The sequence below is a fragment of the Acomys minous genome, assembly GCF_964271855.1.
Source record: "Acomys minous genome assembly, chromosome: 9".
NCBI lineage: Eukaryota > Metazoa > Chordata > Mammalia > Rodentia > Muridae > Acomys > Acomys minous.
The window spans coordinates 86,031,546-86,046,294 of NC_140490.1; the positions used below are offsets into that span (position 1 = coordinate 86,031,546).

Consider the following 14,749-nt stretch of genomic DNA (forward strand, 5'->3'; position numbering starts at 1 on the left):
AACCCCATCGGACCATGCAGGAATAAGCCGTGGCTGGGCAGCACCCCACTTCACAGCTCTCATTTTCTCAGATCGCTACTGTATACCCCGCCCTCAGGCGCGTCCCACCCCAAACCCCGCCCAGGTAACTCATTCTGCCTTACAATTGGTTAGTTCGGTCAGATTCGAGTTCTGGTTGGCTGAAATAGCCGTCAGTTAGGGATGAAAGCATTGATAACCCGTCCCCAGCTTCGAGGGGGCGGGCTCGGGTGCGGTGCGGGCGCGGCCGGGGCTTCGGATTCAGGTAAAGTCCTAGCTTGCCGGGATACCCACGGGGGTCCTAGAGGGGAAACTGAGGACATAAGTGTCTGGGAGGGGCGGGTGCTTTTAGCCTCTTTCTATGAGCTCTGTGTTCTGCGACGGGGTGGGCACCGTGTCCTGTAATGGTTACCATTCGGACGCTGGGAGCCCCAGGTGGGTTAGAACCGACTGGAGAGGGGAACACTAGATTTGAGCAGATAGCTGCCAGATGGCCAGCCAGGACCCAACTGGGGGCGCTTGTGAGCACCGTAGTCTCCCAGATGTCTATGGGACCCTTCCCCAGAGTTGGCTTGGGGATCTGGGATGGGCTTTCTGGATGAGCTTCTTGCAGGATGGTGGAGGGGGCGGCTGATACGGAAACGGTGTTGGAGGGAGGGACGGATGGCCCCCCGGACCTACAGACAATAGTAGCGGATGGAACCGCCCAGCAGCTTTTCCTGCAGGAAACTGCCCTGTCTTCTCGAAGCTGACCTGGTGTGTATCTTTGGAGAGGTGGGGTGCGTGTGTGATGAACCGAGGATCTCTGTCCTACTGTCATCTTACCGCCCCCCCCCCCCGCACATCATGAGTCTGAGACTCCGGTCCCAACATTAAGGGGGTGCCACCACCAAGACATATGGACCCTGAGTGCACACTGTGTGCTCTGTCCCCCATCCTTCAGATTTCCTGATCATAGCTCTGTGTCCCAAAATAGTCCCAGGGGCGGGTGTGGGGGCGTGTGGCTTCAGCTCTGACGGCCTAATGAGGGGGTCTCAGGCAGGGGATCCGGATTTAGCTTTGACAGCCAGGCAGAGATGAGGGCAGCTACACGCCCCATTCCTAGAGGCATTGGTTTGTGGAGCCCTATAGGTGTGGGCTTGCCTCGCCACGCTCTTTACTCCCTAATCAAGGACCCAAGGCAAGGACCGCCGGTCCGCTTGCTGGGAGGGTGGATCGATAAATGGCCCACGTTCCCTACCATTTCTGGGGATGGAAAGGTAATCTTTCCCAAAGCGCCTATAACCCAGATTCCTGAGAGGTGAGAGGTAGGAGGATTGAAAGTTGAAGGCTTGCCTTGGGCTACAGAGTGAGTTCAAGGCTTGCCTAGGGCTACAGAGTGAATTCAAGGCCTGCTTGGAAAACGTAGAAAAGAGGTTTAGGGGTCAGTGAGGTGGACTGGCCAGTAAAGGTGCTTGATGCCATCTCTGACATCTTGTCTTGGATACCTGGAACCTACGTGGTGGAAGGAGAGAACTGATTCCACAGAGTTGCCCTCCGACCTCCACTCTCACCTGATAGCATGCTGGCACTTACCTTCCTCCCATATAAAATAAATAAAATGTAATTTTTTTAAAAAAGGGCTAGTGATGTAGCTCAGTGGTAGAGAACTCACCTAGCATATGAGGCGCTAGGTTTCATCCTCAGCGTGGGAGGAAGGGTTGGGGGCAGAGAGGGAATAAAAAAAAAAAAAAAAGAAAAGAAAAAAAAGAAAGAAAGAAAAGCATTCTTTTGGGCGTGGTGGTGCATGCCTGAAATCCCAAGAGTCCAGAAGCAGAGGCAGGTGAATCTCTTGTTAGTTTGAGGCGTTCTGATTTACATAGCAAACTTCAGGCTAGCTAGCGCTGCAAAGTTAGACCTTGTCTTAAGTACATAAAAAACAAACAGGGCAGCACTCAGGAGGGGAGAGACAGGACAAGCTCTGTGAGTTCAAGGCCAGCCTGGCCTAGCTACACAGGGAGACCTTGTCTCAGACACAAAACAGGACAAAAAAGTTCAAAAAACCCCTTGCACACACACACACACACAACCCCGACTTCCCCAAACAAACAAACAAAATGTAAAAATAAACAAAATGGGTTGGTGAGATAGATGCCTATTGCCAGTAAGTCTGAGTTCAGTCCTCGGTATTCACACCGTAGAGATAACTGACTCTCACTCTCAACTTTGCCCTCCAACCTTCACACGAGTGCTGAGGCATGCACACCCACACACACACACGAAAATAAGTGTAAAAACAAACAAAAAAGTAAAACAAAAAAAAATTCAGTTAAACATAGTGGCTAATACAGGGATCTGAGCAAGCCACATGGACACAACCGCTGCATGTGGCGTATAGCGCTTAATTGCTCTTTTTTTTTTCTTTCTCTGAGACAGGGTTTCTCTATGTCATCTTAGCTGTCCTGGACTTGAGTTGTAGACCAGGCTGGCGTGGATGTCACAGCGATCTGCCTGCCTCTGCCTCCCGAGTGCTGGCCCACGCCGCCGTGCTCAGCTTAATTGCTCTTTATGTCATTGCTTCTCCATCCGCACTGCTGGGTGTGGTCAGTGCTAATATGCAGACCAACGGTAGAAGTTTCAGGATGATTAGCACAAGCCACTTAGAAGTTGACCCACAGGTAAAAGGGGAACAAAAGGAGGCCGTGGCTGTGGCTCAGCTATTAGAGTGTTTGCCTAGCATGCATGAAACCTCGTGATCCGTCTCCAGAATTGCACAAACCAGGTGTGGGAAAGCCCTCTTGTCATGCCAGCACTCGGGAGGTGGTGGTGGGAGAGTCGAGTTCACGGTCCCCCTCAATTACATAGGGAGTTAGAGGCTAATCTAGGCTTCCTGAGACCCTGTCTCAGAACACAACTAGTGGGCTGGAAAGGTGGCTCAGTGGGTGAGACGGAGTACTGCTCTTATAGTTTGATACCCAGTAGCTAATTGTGTAGCTCACACCTGTGACTCCAGCTCCAGGGGATCTATAGCTTTTTGGGCACAGCATGGGGAAACACAGGTGAGACAAAAGAAAATTTAAAAGCCTTAAAAGAAAAAAAATAAAAATAAAAAAATCCAGCCAGGTGTGGTGGTGCACGCCTTTAATCCCAGCACTCGGGAGGCAGAGATAGGCGGATCGCTGTGAGTTCGAGGCCAGCCTGGTCTACAAAGTGAGTCCAGGATGGCCAAGGCTACACAGAGAAACCCTGTCTCGAGAAACAAAAAGCAAACAAACAAACAAACAAACAAAAAGTCCAAATTAAAAACAAACAGCAGCCAGGCGAGGTGGCGCACACCTGTAGTCCCAGCATTTAGAGAGGCAGAGGAAGGTTGATTGTTGTGAGTTTGAGGCCAGCCTGGTCTACAAAATGAGTCCAGGACAGCCAAGGCTACACAGAGAAACCTGTCTCGAAAAACCAAAAATGGAGAACAGAAACCAAAACCAACCAACCAACCAACAACCAAACAATTTATTGTCATGTTTCAGCTCGGCCTTTGTGCCTGGCTGCTTCCAGCTGTTCTGGGGCTTAGAAACGACTTGCAGCTGCTTTCTCTGTCCCATAGCTTTGGATTTGGATATGACCAGGTTGATGGAGGAGGGGGGCAGATTGACTCCAGCTGTGTGAAAGGCAGTTCTAGACCCCTGAGCCCTGGTCTAGGCTTTTTCCAAAGTCCAGTTCGTCCCTGACAATTTCCTGAAAACAAGCTGTGAGAGGGACTGGCTGTTCTCCAAGGTGACCCGCTGCCCTGCTGGCCTGCCCCCTTGCAGCTGGTGTGAGGGACAGGAAACAGCTGCTTGGGGTGGGGAGGGAGACTTCAGAGCCTCAGGTTGGATGGGAGGGGGAGGGAAGTGGCGGGTGGGGGGGGGGGGAGAAGGATGGGAAGGGGGCGGGGTTAGAGAGCAGAAGGGGATCCTCCTAGCGGTGGAGAGGGTGATATGTTAGGCAGGCTGTGGGTGCTGAACAGCTCCTAATGTCTGGCACTCAGATGGCCACCCAGAAATAGAGAAGCAGGGAAGAGTGGCTGGGTTTTTAGTTGGTTGGAGTGGAGGGGTAGTGAGCCAGAAGATGGGTTGGGTCTGCCAGGTGGAAAGCTGCACAGGCTTGACTGGGCACTACAAGCAGTGGGTTCTCCGAAGGTGGGCAGAGCCAAATCTGAAAGCAATTTCACATAGGCAATGGACTGAGTTGCTCTGTAAAGTTTCCTGGGAGCTAATTAGGGAAGAGTATACAGTAGGCAGTAAATTTGAGCCCCTTTCTGCTCCCTGAAAGCTTTTCATGTGGGTTCTCCAAAGGGAGCCCCTATCACTCCCTTCTTGTGTGTGTGTGTGTGTGTGTGTGTGTGTGTGTGTGTGTGTGTGTATTCTGGGGACTGAGGATAGGGCCCAGGTCCTTGTGCATGCTAGGCCAGCGCAGTGCCTTGAAGCCACACCCCTGTCCCCTATCCTCCACTGCTTTTGTTTTTTGAGACAGGGTTTCTCTAGGTACCTCTGGTTGTCCTAGAATTCAGATATCCTCCTGCTTGCTTCTCAGTGCTGGGATTAAAGTTCTGGATTTAATAGTTTATCTTTCTTTCTTTTTCTTTTTCCCCCATGAGACAGGGTTTCTCTGTGTAGTCTTGGCTGTCCTGGACTCACTTTGTTAGACCAGGCTGGTCTGGAATTTACAGAGATCCTCCTGCCTCTGCCTCCCGAGTGCTGGGATTAAAGGTGTGCGCCACCACGCCTGGCTAGATCCCTTCTTTTCATTCTACCTGCTCTTCCTCTTTCTGAAATTATGTCACTGTACAGCATAGGCTGGTCTCAGCCTTGCCTGTGGCCCAGACTGCTCTCACCCACTGTCTTATCTTAGCTTTGTGAGTGGGAGGATTACAGTGTGTACCACCATTCGGAAGTTTTCTTTCCTTCTTTATTCCTCCCTTCCTTAAAAAATTATTTCATGCATATAAGTGTTTGCCTGCATTTATGTATGTACTCCATCTGTGTGCCTGGTGCCTGAGGAGGCTAGAAGAGGGCGTGGCTCCATTGGAACTGGAGTTATAGGAAGCTGGGAGCTGGGAAGCAAACTTGGGTCCTCTGGAAAAGTGTAACAAACACTCAGCTCTCCAGCTACTTCCTTCCCTTAAAATCTTTTTATGTGTATGCATCTGAGTGCACGTATGTGAACCATGAGCATACACGTGTTCTCAGAGCCCAGAAGACTGTTGGATCCCCTGGGGCTGGAATTACAAGTGGTTGTGGGCTGTGTGGGTGCTGGGAACTGAACCTGGGACCTTTGCGAGAACAGCAAGTGCAGCAGGGCATGGAGGCGCACACCTTTAATCCCAGCACTCAGGAGGCAGAGGCAGAGGCAGAGGCAGGGGGATTGATGTGAGTTCGAGGCCAGCCTGGTCTACAAAGCCCGTCCAGGATGGCCAAGGCTAACACACAGAAACCCTGTCTCAAAAAAACAAAAAACAAAAACAAACAAACAAAAGCAAGTGCTCTGAACTGCTGAGGCACTTTTCTGAGATCGGGTCATTTGTATCCCGGGCTAGCCTCAAACTCTGCCTGGGCAGGAATGACCTTGAACCCCTGAGCCTCCTGCTTCTACCTTCTGAGTGCTGGAGGATAGGCATGCACCTCTAGTCAGTAACCCAGAGCTCCCCACAGGACAGACAAGTATTCTGCCAAGTGAACTACATCTCCAGCCTTGGATTCATTCTGTCATTTGCTTTTTTTTGGTGCTGCCCCAGGTCAAATTCATGTCCTTGTGTATGCTAGGCAAGTGCCATACCAATGAGCCAAACCCTCAGTTCTGGACCGTCACTTCCTCAGCGCCCATCATGTCACCTGAAGAGTAACAATACCCCCTGAACTCCTCAGGGATAGTCACAGCTTTGCCTTCTTAGGTGCTTCTGTTCCCACTGTAAAGTCTCACAAGCCAGGGACAGAGCTCTGTAGCCCTGTGCTCGAGACACTGCGGAGAGACAGGTTGTAGCACTGAGCTATCTAGACTTATTCTTTCTATCCACCAGTCCTAGAAGGGGGCAAGTAGCTTTGGTCAAAGTCCCAATATGAAATTAAGTCTTAGCATTTGTCTAAGAAAAATGCAAGAAGTTTGTGTGTTACTGGGGTTTGAACCTAGAACCCGGAGAATGATAGGTGAGCATTAAAGCCAAAGAACTACATCCTCAGCTCTGTTTTTCACGTTTGAAACAGGATCTGTCTAAGTTGCCTAGGCTAATCTTGTTCCTGGTTTTTGTTTTGCTTTGTTTTTTTTTTCTTTTTCTTTTTTCTTTTCTTTCTTTCTTTTTTTTTGGGGGGGGGTGTTTTGAGACAGGGTCTCTCTGTGTAGCCCTGGCTGTCCTGGACTCGCTTTGTCGACCAGGCTGGCCTTGAACTCACAGCAATCCGCCTGCCTCTGCCTCCCGAGTGCTAGGATTAAAGGTGTCCCTCCCCCTGCTTTTGTTTGTTTGTTTGTTTGTTTTTTTCAAGACAGGCTCTCACTATATAGCTCTGGATGTGCTGGAACTCACTATTTAGACCAGGCTGGCCTCAAACTCACAGAGATCCACTTTCCAAGTGGTGGGATTAAAGGCATGCTCCACCATGCTGGGTACCAGGATAGCCAGAGCTAAGAGCTACCCAGAGAAACTATGTCTCAAGAAAAGGAAAAAAAAAAAAAAAAAAAAAAAAGAGGCATGCACCACTACATCTGTCTCTTAATTGTGATCTAGTATCAGCTTCCTAAATCTAGAGTACTGCTTTCTTTCTTCATTTATTTTTTATATTTATTATTTATTTCTCTTCCTCCTTCTTCTCCCCTCCATCTCCTCCTCCTCCTCCTTCTACAGGGTTTCTCTATGTTATCTTGGCTGTCCTGGACTCACTTTCTAGACCAGGCTGGCCTCGAACTCACAGCAATCCGCCTGTCTCTGCCTCCTGAGTACTGGGATTAAAGGTGTCTGCCACCCGCCATGTGTGCCTACACGCCAGAAGAACACCGGATCTCATTATAGATTATTGTGAGCTACCATGTGGTTGCTGGGAATTGAACTCAGGACCTTTGGAAGAACAGACAGTGCTCCTAACCTCTCAGCTATCTCTCCAGCCCCCTACTCCTGCTTTCTTATTTTCCTCTGATGTCTTTCTTGCTTTCTCCTCCCCAGGTTTGTAATTTGGGTGTTCATACCTTGTTCACTTCAAAATTCAGCTAAACGTAGTGGCACACACCTGTTCTCCTAGAACTTGGGTGGCTGAGGCAGGATTATGATTTTGAGGCCAGTCTTAAGAGCTTGTCTTAAAGCAAATATGGTAGAACACTTAGGTAGCATTCACAAAGTCTTGGGTTCCATCTGTGGCATAGCAGTTCCAAGGGTCCTCAGGGAGGAGGAGAGTCTGGTGGGGCGTGGGTCAAGTGGAAAAAATGCTCTCGGGTCTGTTTGCTCAAAGTTTCAATGGCGGTGTAGCTAACGTCAGGTTCAAACCAAGGGACAGAACTGGATTTGCATCCTTATTTTTCTAGGGGACATATTCCAGGCTTTCTGGTGGCTACTACTGGAAACATGGCCAAGTTCGTCCTGAATCAGAACCTTCCCGGTGAGTGTGTAGAAAATGAGGTAGATGTGTTTACACAGATCCACATTGGGTGCTTGGGTGTATCTATAGACACAGCTCAGCAATGGTCACATTGGCCTCTTCCAAAGGCTATTAACCAATGTCATGGCGTTGTTTAAAACCCACTCATGATCCCCCCCTGCAATAAATAATGCCCCAGCTCCCCATGGCTGCCTAAAAGACGCCCCCACCAGGGTACTCTCTGCCCATCCTTTAGCTCCCCTCCTCCTCCTCCTTCCTTCTTTCACCATTCTGGAGACACCTGACTTCCATCTGTCTGTTACTCTTCAGACCTTCCCGTGTCCTTCATCTTTTCTTCTTGGAACATTCTGCCCTTGCGGCTGCTTCTACATTATTAAGAAGGGCTCAATTTTTAGAGTTCCCGAAACAGGAAATCTTTCCTGATATGAGATCCACCGTGTATTATTGCCTTCGAAGTCATTTGAAATGATTGTGTCTATTTGTGGCTTTCTTAGTATAGTGTCGCAAGTTTATGTGTTTGTCACATAGTGGGCGTCCAATAAACATGATTGCATGTCCATTTGTGTGCAGATAGTCCTGCAAACTTTAGGTGTGGTCGTTGATCCCTGGCAGCGGTACAGATGCATCACAGGGGCAAGGGGGCGGGGGGGGGGGGACACTCTCTTCGGAACTTTTTGGTTTGACTGCTCTTCCTTCTCAACGCCCTTGTTATCCCACAGACCTGGGCGGCCCTCACCTGTACCCAGTCCCCACCGGGAGTGCCCGGAGCCCTAGTTCTCCTTACTCGGTAGAGACACCCTATGGCTTCCACCTGGACCTGGACTTCCTCAAGTACGTAGAAGAACTGGAGCGTGGCCCTGCCTCTCGCCGAGCCCCAATACCTCCGCCCACGCGCCGCCCACGCGCGTCCCGAACGGGCCTCGCAGGTGCGCGAAGCCCAGGCGCCTGGACCTCCAGTGAATCTCTGGCAAGTGATGATGGCGCAGTCTCGGGTGCTCTCTCTCCCGGGGCGTCCCCGGGGCTCCTGCTACCTCCACTGTCGCCGCGTTCCTTCTCGCGCAACCCGCGCGTCGAGCACACGCTCCTGGAGACCAGCAGACGACTGGAGCAGGCGCAGGCCCGCGAGCGCGCACTCAGCCCGGCCCGTGTGGTCACGCAGAGTCCGCGCGGCTCTGGCCGCAGCAGCCCCGCCCTGAATCCTGCCCTTACTTCACCCGGCCCTGCACAGCTGCAGCTGGTGAGGGAGCAGATGGCCGCGGCGCTGCGGCGCCTGCGTGAGCTCGAGGACCAGGCGCGCGCTCTGCCCGAGCTGCAGGAGCAGGTGCGCACGCTGCGTGCAGAGAAGGCGCGGCTACTGGCCGGGCGCGTGCAGCCGGAGCAAGAAGTAGAAACCGAGGCGCGCCCAGACAAACTCGCCCAACTTCGGCGTCTCACCGAGCGTCTGGCCACCTCAGATCGCGGAGTCCGCTCTAGGGCCAGCCCCCGGGCTGACGATCCCGACGGGTTGGCTGCTAGGCGCAGCGAAGGAGCGCTGCAGGTCCTCGACCCGGCGTCTAGGACACCCGATGGGGAACCCCAGACTCGGGAGGCGAGCACCGAAGTCGTGCCCGAGACCCGAGAGGCAGATGCCCAGGCAGTACCCGAGACAGGGGAGGCTGGGGTGGAGGTGGTCCCTGAGACCGTTGAGGTGGACACGTGGGTGACTGAGGCGCTGCTGGGGCTGCCCGAGGCTGCGGAGCGTGAGCTGGAGCTGCTCCGCACCAGCTTGGAGCATCAGCGAGGGGTGAGCGAACTCTTGCGGGGCCGGTTGAGGGAGCTGGAGGAAGCCTATGAGGCTGCAGTGACCAGACCCGAGTCTCGTGAGGTATCCATTCAAACCACATTGGGTTGCACTGAGAAGACCACGCAGACCGAGTTCCCAGTGGAGAACCAGTCCAGACCTATGGCTGGAGACGAGGTGGCTCCTGCTGGTGAGTCTACACTTCTCGTTGAAACTTGTCCTGCTAGATCGCTGAAGTCGAACTCAGTGCCCTCATGTGATTCCCTGCCAGGCATCCTCAAATCCATCATGAAGAAGAAAGATGGTACTCCAGGTGCCCAATCAAGTCAGGGACCAAAGAGCCTGCAGTTTGTTGGGGTCCTCAACGGAGAGTGAGCGCTTTCTCCCCTTGCCCACCACAGCAGCCATGGGGGGTGAGGGATGGGAAGGGCACAGACTATTAATTCTAGCTCAGTCCCTCTGTTCATGGCTTTGCCAGTCCTCAATTTCATCGTCTATAAAATGCCACGCTCACCTCAGCAGCCCTCTTGAATGAGCCCACAGGGGAGGCTTAGCAGATACCTCCCATCCTATTTACAGGTATGAGAGCTCCTCCAGCGAGGATGCCAGCGGCAGTGACAACGAAGATGGTGTTGCTGAACTCCCCAGGAGTAGCTCTTCCGGGTCAGACGACAGCAGTGGGGGATCTGACGCAGGAACTCCTGGGACCACCAATGATCAAGACGCCAGGGATTACGCCAGGGACCCCGAGCATGAGGCACATCCAGAGCCGAAGGCAGGGACAGAAGGGAGGTGAGCATTTTCCAAAGATCTGAGTGAATAGAATACTCTATTTCTTCCTTGTTGTCGTTGCCCAAGATCCTGAGTTTAGATTGGTCTCTCTGGCAGGTGTGAACTGAACCCGCGTTTGAGGGAGGCATGCATTGCTCTGAATAGGCAGCTGATGCGGCCCCGTGGAGTCACCAGAGATGGCGTGAGTTGTGGGCACTACTCACGGACACCCTCTTAGGGAAGAGTGCAGCGTTTCCTAGAGCAGGTGTACCAAGTTTGGTCCCCTCTTACACAGACCTTTGATCTTAACCTCTTCCTAAGATACCTGCCCCTAGGACAGCTGTGACCTTTTCTTGGGACTGCCCACCCACCTGCACCCCCAAGGAAAGATCAGAGCCGCAGACCGACTCCATGACACTTCAAGAACAAGTGGTACTCAGTGCTACATTCACTCTTACTCCTATTTGCCCATCATGTAGTCTTATTTTCTTATTAAATGCACCTCGCTATTTCTTCTTGAAGAGGGTGTGGTCTCAGCTCTCTTACTCGGACGGCATTGGCCATCCTTGCTTGAGCTTGACAGGATCACCAAAGTTCCCCCCACCTGTATTTTTATCAGCATTGATGCCTTCTTTGCCCCTGTCCTGCCAGAGTGCAGCCCGCCTTGTGGCCCAGGAGTGGTTTCGAGTGTCCAGCCAAAAGCGCTCCCAGGCTGAGCCTGTGGCTGGGGTGCTTCGAGGAGTGAAGAGCCTGGGGCCTGAGCTGCTGGCTCATGTGGTGAACCTGTCTGATGGCAATGGAAACACAGCCCTGCATTACAGTGTGTCTCATGGGAACCTGGCCATTTCCAGCCTGCTACTGGATACAGGTTAGACTATCAGGGGTTGTGGAGAAGAGGGCCAGGGTAGGTGGAGGCTAGGGTTGTTGAGGGGCACAGGAAAATGCCGAATGGCAGAGGGTCCCGTTGGGCTTCTCTCAGGTTATTTTGGTGGGTGGATCCTTGTTCACTTGGCCAGAAGTCAACATTGGGTGTTCTCCTCAGTGACTCCCTACTTTTCTTTGTTAAGATTTATCTATTTTATATACAGTGTTCTGCTTGCATGTACACCTGCACACCAGAAGAGGGCACTGTATCTCATTATAGATGGTTGTGAGCCACTATGTGGTTGCTGGGAATTGAACTCAGGACCTCTGGAAGAGCAGACAGTGCTCTTAACCTCTGAGCCATCTCTCCAGCCCCCTACTTTGTTTTCTGAAACAGAACTTCCTATAGAACTTGGAGCTGATTGGCCAGCCAATCCCACCTGTCTTTATCTCCCCAGCCTTGGGGTTACAGACATGTGTCATGGTGCTTAGCCTTTTTGTGAATGCTGGGGATATAGTTCTGGTTCTTAGCCTGGCACTGTTGGATGTGCTAACCCCCCTGAGCACCCAGACACAAAACCTTGTTATGTAGTATGTAGCCCTTGTCTGGTCTCAAATTTGATCTTGCTGCCTTCCAAACACTGAACGTACAGGAGGGCAAAGGCCTTTTGTCCTATTATCTTCCAGAGTCCTAAATTAGCCCCCCTACCCCTCACAACTAACACCCAGCTTTGATCAGAGACCTCAATTTCGTACCTCCCTCCCTGGGTATACCACATTCTTCAGTCTGCAGGCCTCACACTACCCCCACCAGACACGTTTCTCCATGAAGCACTGGCTGCCCTGGACTCACTTTGTAGACCAGGCTGGCCTGGAACTCACAGAGATCCACCTGCCTCTGCCTCCCGAGGGCTGCGATTAAAGGTGTGCGCCATTATGATCGTCATACCTCCTCCCCGCTTACCGAGACAGGGTCCACACAGTTCTGGCTGGCCTGGAGCTCACAAAAGATGCCTCTATCTTGGCTGGTTTTAAAGGCGTGTGTCTATGCCCGTTTCCTGACTTCTTGGGCTCCACTGTACTCTCTGGGGTGGCTACTCACTGGTTAAGTTTCTGACTCCCATCAAGCTGGAGCATTGTTCACCTGCCTCCTGCTTGCTCAACCCTGCCTTGTCTTACCCTCCCACTGACGCAAATACACTCACCTGGATATTTGTAATCTTATCAAATCTATTGAGTACTAGCAGAGTCCTAGAGTGGCCGCTCATAATTGTTTTGCCTATGAAACAGCGGTAGAAGGGACAGCGAGGCATAGACCAATGACTATCCCACGAATTAAAAAAAAGAAAAAAGAAAAAAGTTAACCTCTGAGCCATCTCTCCAGCCCCCGACTACTAACTTTTTTTGTTAGTTTTTTTGTTGGGCCCTTCAATCCTCTAGTTGCTCGTCCCATTTCACCTTTACATCAGCATGACCCAGTAGGTCCCCCGGCCCCCCTTTCATGTGTAGCTCTGCCTGCTCTTAAGGTCTAAGGTGTGCGCCACCACCTGGCCAAGTAAAAATACATTTTTTTCTTTTAAATTAAACAATAACAAAACCCCAACCCCCTTTTGGGTGTGTTTTCACTGTATAGGACTGGAACTATGCATCTCTATGTGGTGTTTCTCTGGGGCTATGGGCGGTAGACTGCAGGGCCTTACTGACTGCCAGTCTAGTTGATAGATGGGGAACACTCAGGTCTCCCTGGTCTCTATTTACACATCTTTTTTTTTTTTTTTTTCAAGGCAGGGTTTGTGTAGCCTTGAACTCACAGCAGTCCGCCTGCCTCTCTGCTTCCCAAGTGCTGGGATTAAAGACATGAGCCACCACCACCTGGCCACTATTTACAGATCTTACACTCACAATTTGCTAGTGCACGGATGCAACTGGCTTAGGGAGTAGGGGTGTAGTTTAGCTGGTAGAGTTCTTGCCCAGCAGTCTCAGTGCCGGATAGGTGGAATCAGCACTACAAGTTCATTGCCTGTCCTTTTGTGGTCAGCCCAGGATACAAGAGATCTGTCTCAAAAAATGAAGAAGTTGGCTAACAGATGTCCACCATCTGTGACACCATAGACTCTATACTGTCCTTCTTGAACAAATCAGCATTCGAGGCTTGCATGAAGCGACTGACTTTTTCTTCCTCTCAGGGGTCTGTGACGTCAATCACCAGAATAGAGCCGGCTACTCTGCACTCATGCTGGCTGCCCTTACTTCTGTCGGGCAGGAGGAAGACATGGCTGTTGTCCGGAGACTTTTCAGCATGGGTGATGTTAATGCCAAGGCTAGCCAGGTGCATAGACACTCTCAGTCCTGGTGGGTGGGTAAGGTGGTGTTACTTTCCACCTTGAAAACCTCAGAGTCCCTTTCCTTTTCCAGACGGGACAGACAGCTCTCATGCTGGCTATCAGCCATGGCCACCAGGAGATGGTGGCTGCCTTGCTGGAATGTGGAGCTGATGTCAATATACAGGATGCTGATGGGGCTACAGCACTCATGTGTGCCAGCGAGTACGGACGCCTTGATACAGTTCAGTTGCTGTTGGCCCAGCCAGGCTGTGACCTAACCATCTTAGACAATGTGAGGCACTAAGCAAGGGTTCATAGTAGTGGTGGTGTGAGCCTCTGTAGCCCAGGGACCTAATGTCCTATCATTTCTCAGGAGGGCACAAGTGCCCTGGCCATTGCACTGGAGGCTGAACAGGATGAGGTGGCCACACTGCTCCATGCCCACCTGACATCAAACCACCACGGCTCCCAGGTAAGCGTGGTCCCCAGTAACAAATGCAGAACCTATCTGGAATTCTTCTGTTAAGCTATTTGATGTTTAACTAAAACCCGAGGTAAACATACCTTCAGGTTAGGAGACCAAGGCCTTACTTAAGAAAACCAACCAGGATCAGACACATGAAAGGCACACCCTAGCTACCTGGTTTGGGATGTTTTCCTGTTAAGTGGGAAAGGAGCCATTTGCTTTAGAGAGAAGAGGTAGAACTATTATATTCCAGAGCAAGCCTGTAGGATTAGTGCAAGTTTGCCCCAGCAGATTAAGTACGGGAGAAGACACCCAGTACATAGGACATTGTTATTTTTATGACCAGCTCATCTAACTGGGCCCGTTCATCCCATACTTACCCTGATGGAGAGGTGGGAATGGAATGCTTCCTTCCTACTTCCATGTCCCAAGGCCCTCTGGCCCCCCAGTGGCCGAAACTCAGCAGCTTCTCTCTACTGGACCATTTTCTTTGTTTTAGGGCCAGTCACCTCCAAGGTCTCCCACAGCCACATCCAGGGAAGAGATGCAGTGACAACAAGGGGACTCAACCTCTGTGAGCTGCTGTGTACACCTGGACTACAGGAGAACCTTCCCTCTCCTGTCTGAGCTTCCGAATCACAGCAGGGCACCTTGTGCAGATATTCACCCCCCCCCCCCCCCCCGCTTCAGTTAGCGAGCCTGAGCAGCGTGATAGCCCTCAACCTACCCACTTCATAAGACATCCCAATAAAGCCATTTCTACTTTGTACTTTTTGTGGGGGTCAGTAGCAGGGACACAAACTTCCATATGTTAAGACATACCTACGAACGGCGTTCAGAGCGCAAAGAGTGAATGATCATACCCAGCTACACTAGAGCTTTTATAAAGCAAAGACACCGCTCGGATCCAGTTCAAGGCCAGCCTAGG

At 51.4% G+C, this 14,749-nt stretch overlaps 1 protein-coding gene across 4 annotated transcripts; it reads left to right on the forward strand.

Moving 5' to 3' along the window:
• The first annotated feature begins 230 nt into the window (after positions 1-230).
• Positions 231-14,670, forward strand: KANK3 (KN motif and ankyrin repeat domains 3). 4 transcript variants are annotated; one of them, XM_084797033.1, is made up of 12 exons: positions 231-283; positions 7,543-7,616; positions 8,336-9,586; positions 9,668-9,767; positions 9,976-10,188; positions 10,285-10,369; positions 10,489-10,599; positions 10,819-11,035; positions 13,218-13,360; positions 13,447-13,647; positions 13,729-13,827; positions 14,321-14,670. In XM_084797033.1, exons 2-12 carry the CDS (start codon positions 7,583-7,585, stop codon positions 14,372-14,374), a joined length of 2,508 nt encoding a protein of 835 aa, XP_084653159.1. In that variant the 5' UTR covers positions 231-283; positions 7,543-7,582; the 3' UTR covers positions 14,375-14,670. The 4 variants fall into 4 exon arrangements, with proteins under 4 accessions (XP_084653159.1, XP_084653161.1, XP_084653160.1 ...); XM_084797034.1 differs by lacking the exon at positions 231-283 and adding an exon at positions 363-774; XM_084797035.1 differs by lacking the exon at positions 10,489-10,599.
• Positions 14,671-14,749: the final 79 nt, after the last annotated feature.

Bases quoted from the DNA above. Each gene is read 5' to 3' on its own strand.
- KANK3 (XM_084797033.1), top strand. From the start codon at position 7,583: ATGGCCAAGTTCGTCCTGAATCAGAACCTTCCCG. The intron at 7,617-8,335 runs GTGAGTGTGTAG...GTTATCCCACAG, and splicing joins CCTGAATCAGAACCTTCCCG to ACCTGGGCGGCCCTCACCTG. The intron at 13,361-13,446 runs GTGCATAGACAC...TTCCTTTTCCAG, and splicing joins TTAATGCCAAGGCTAGCCAG to ACGGGACAGACAGCTCTCAT.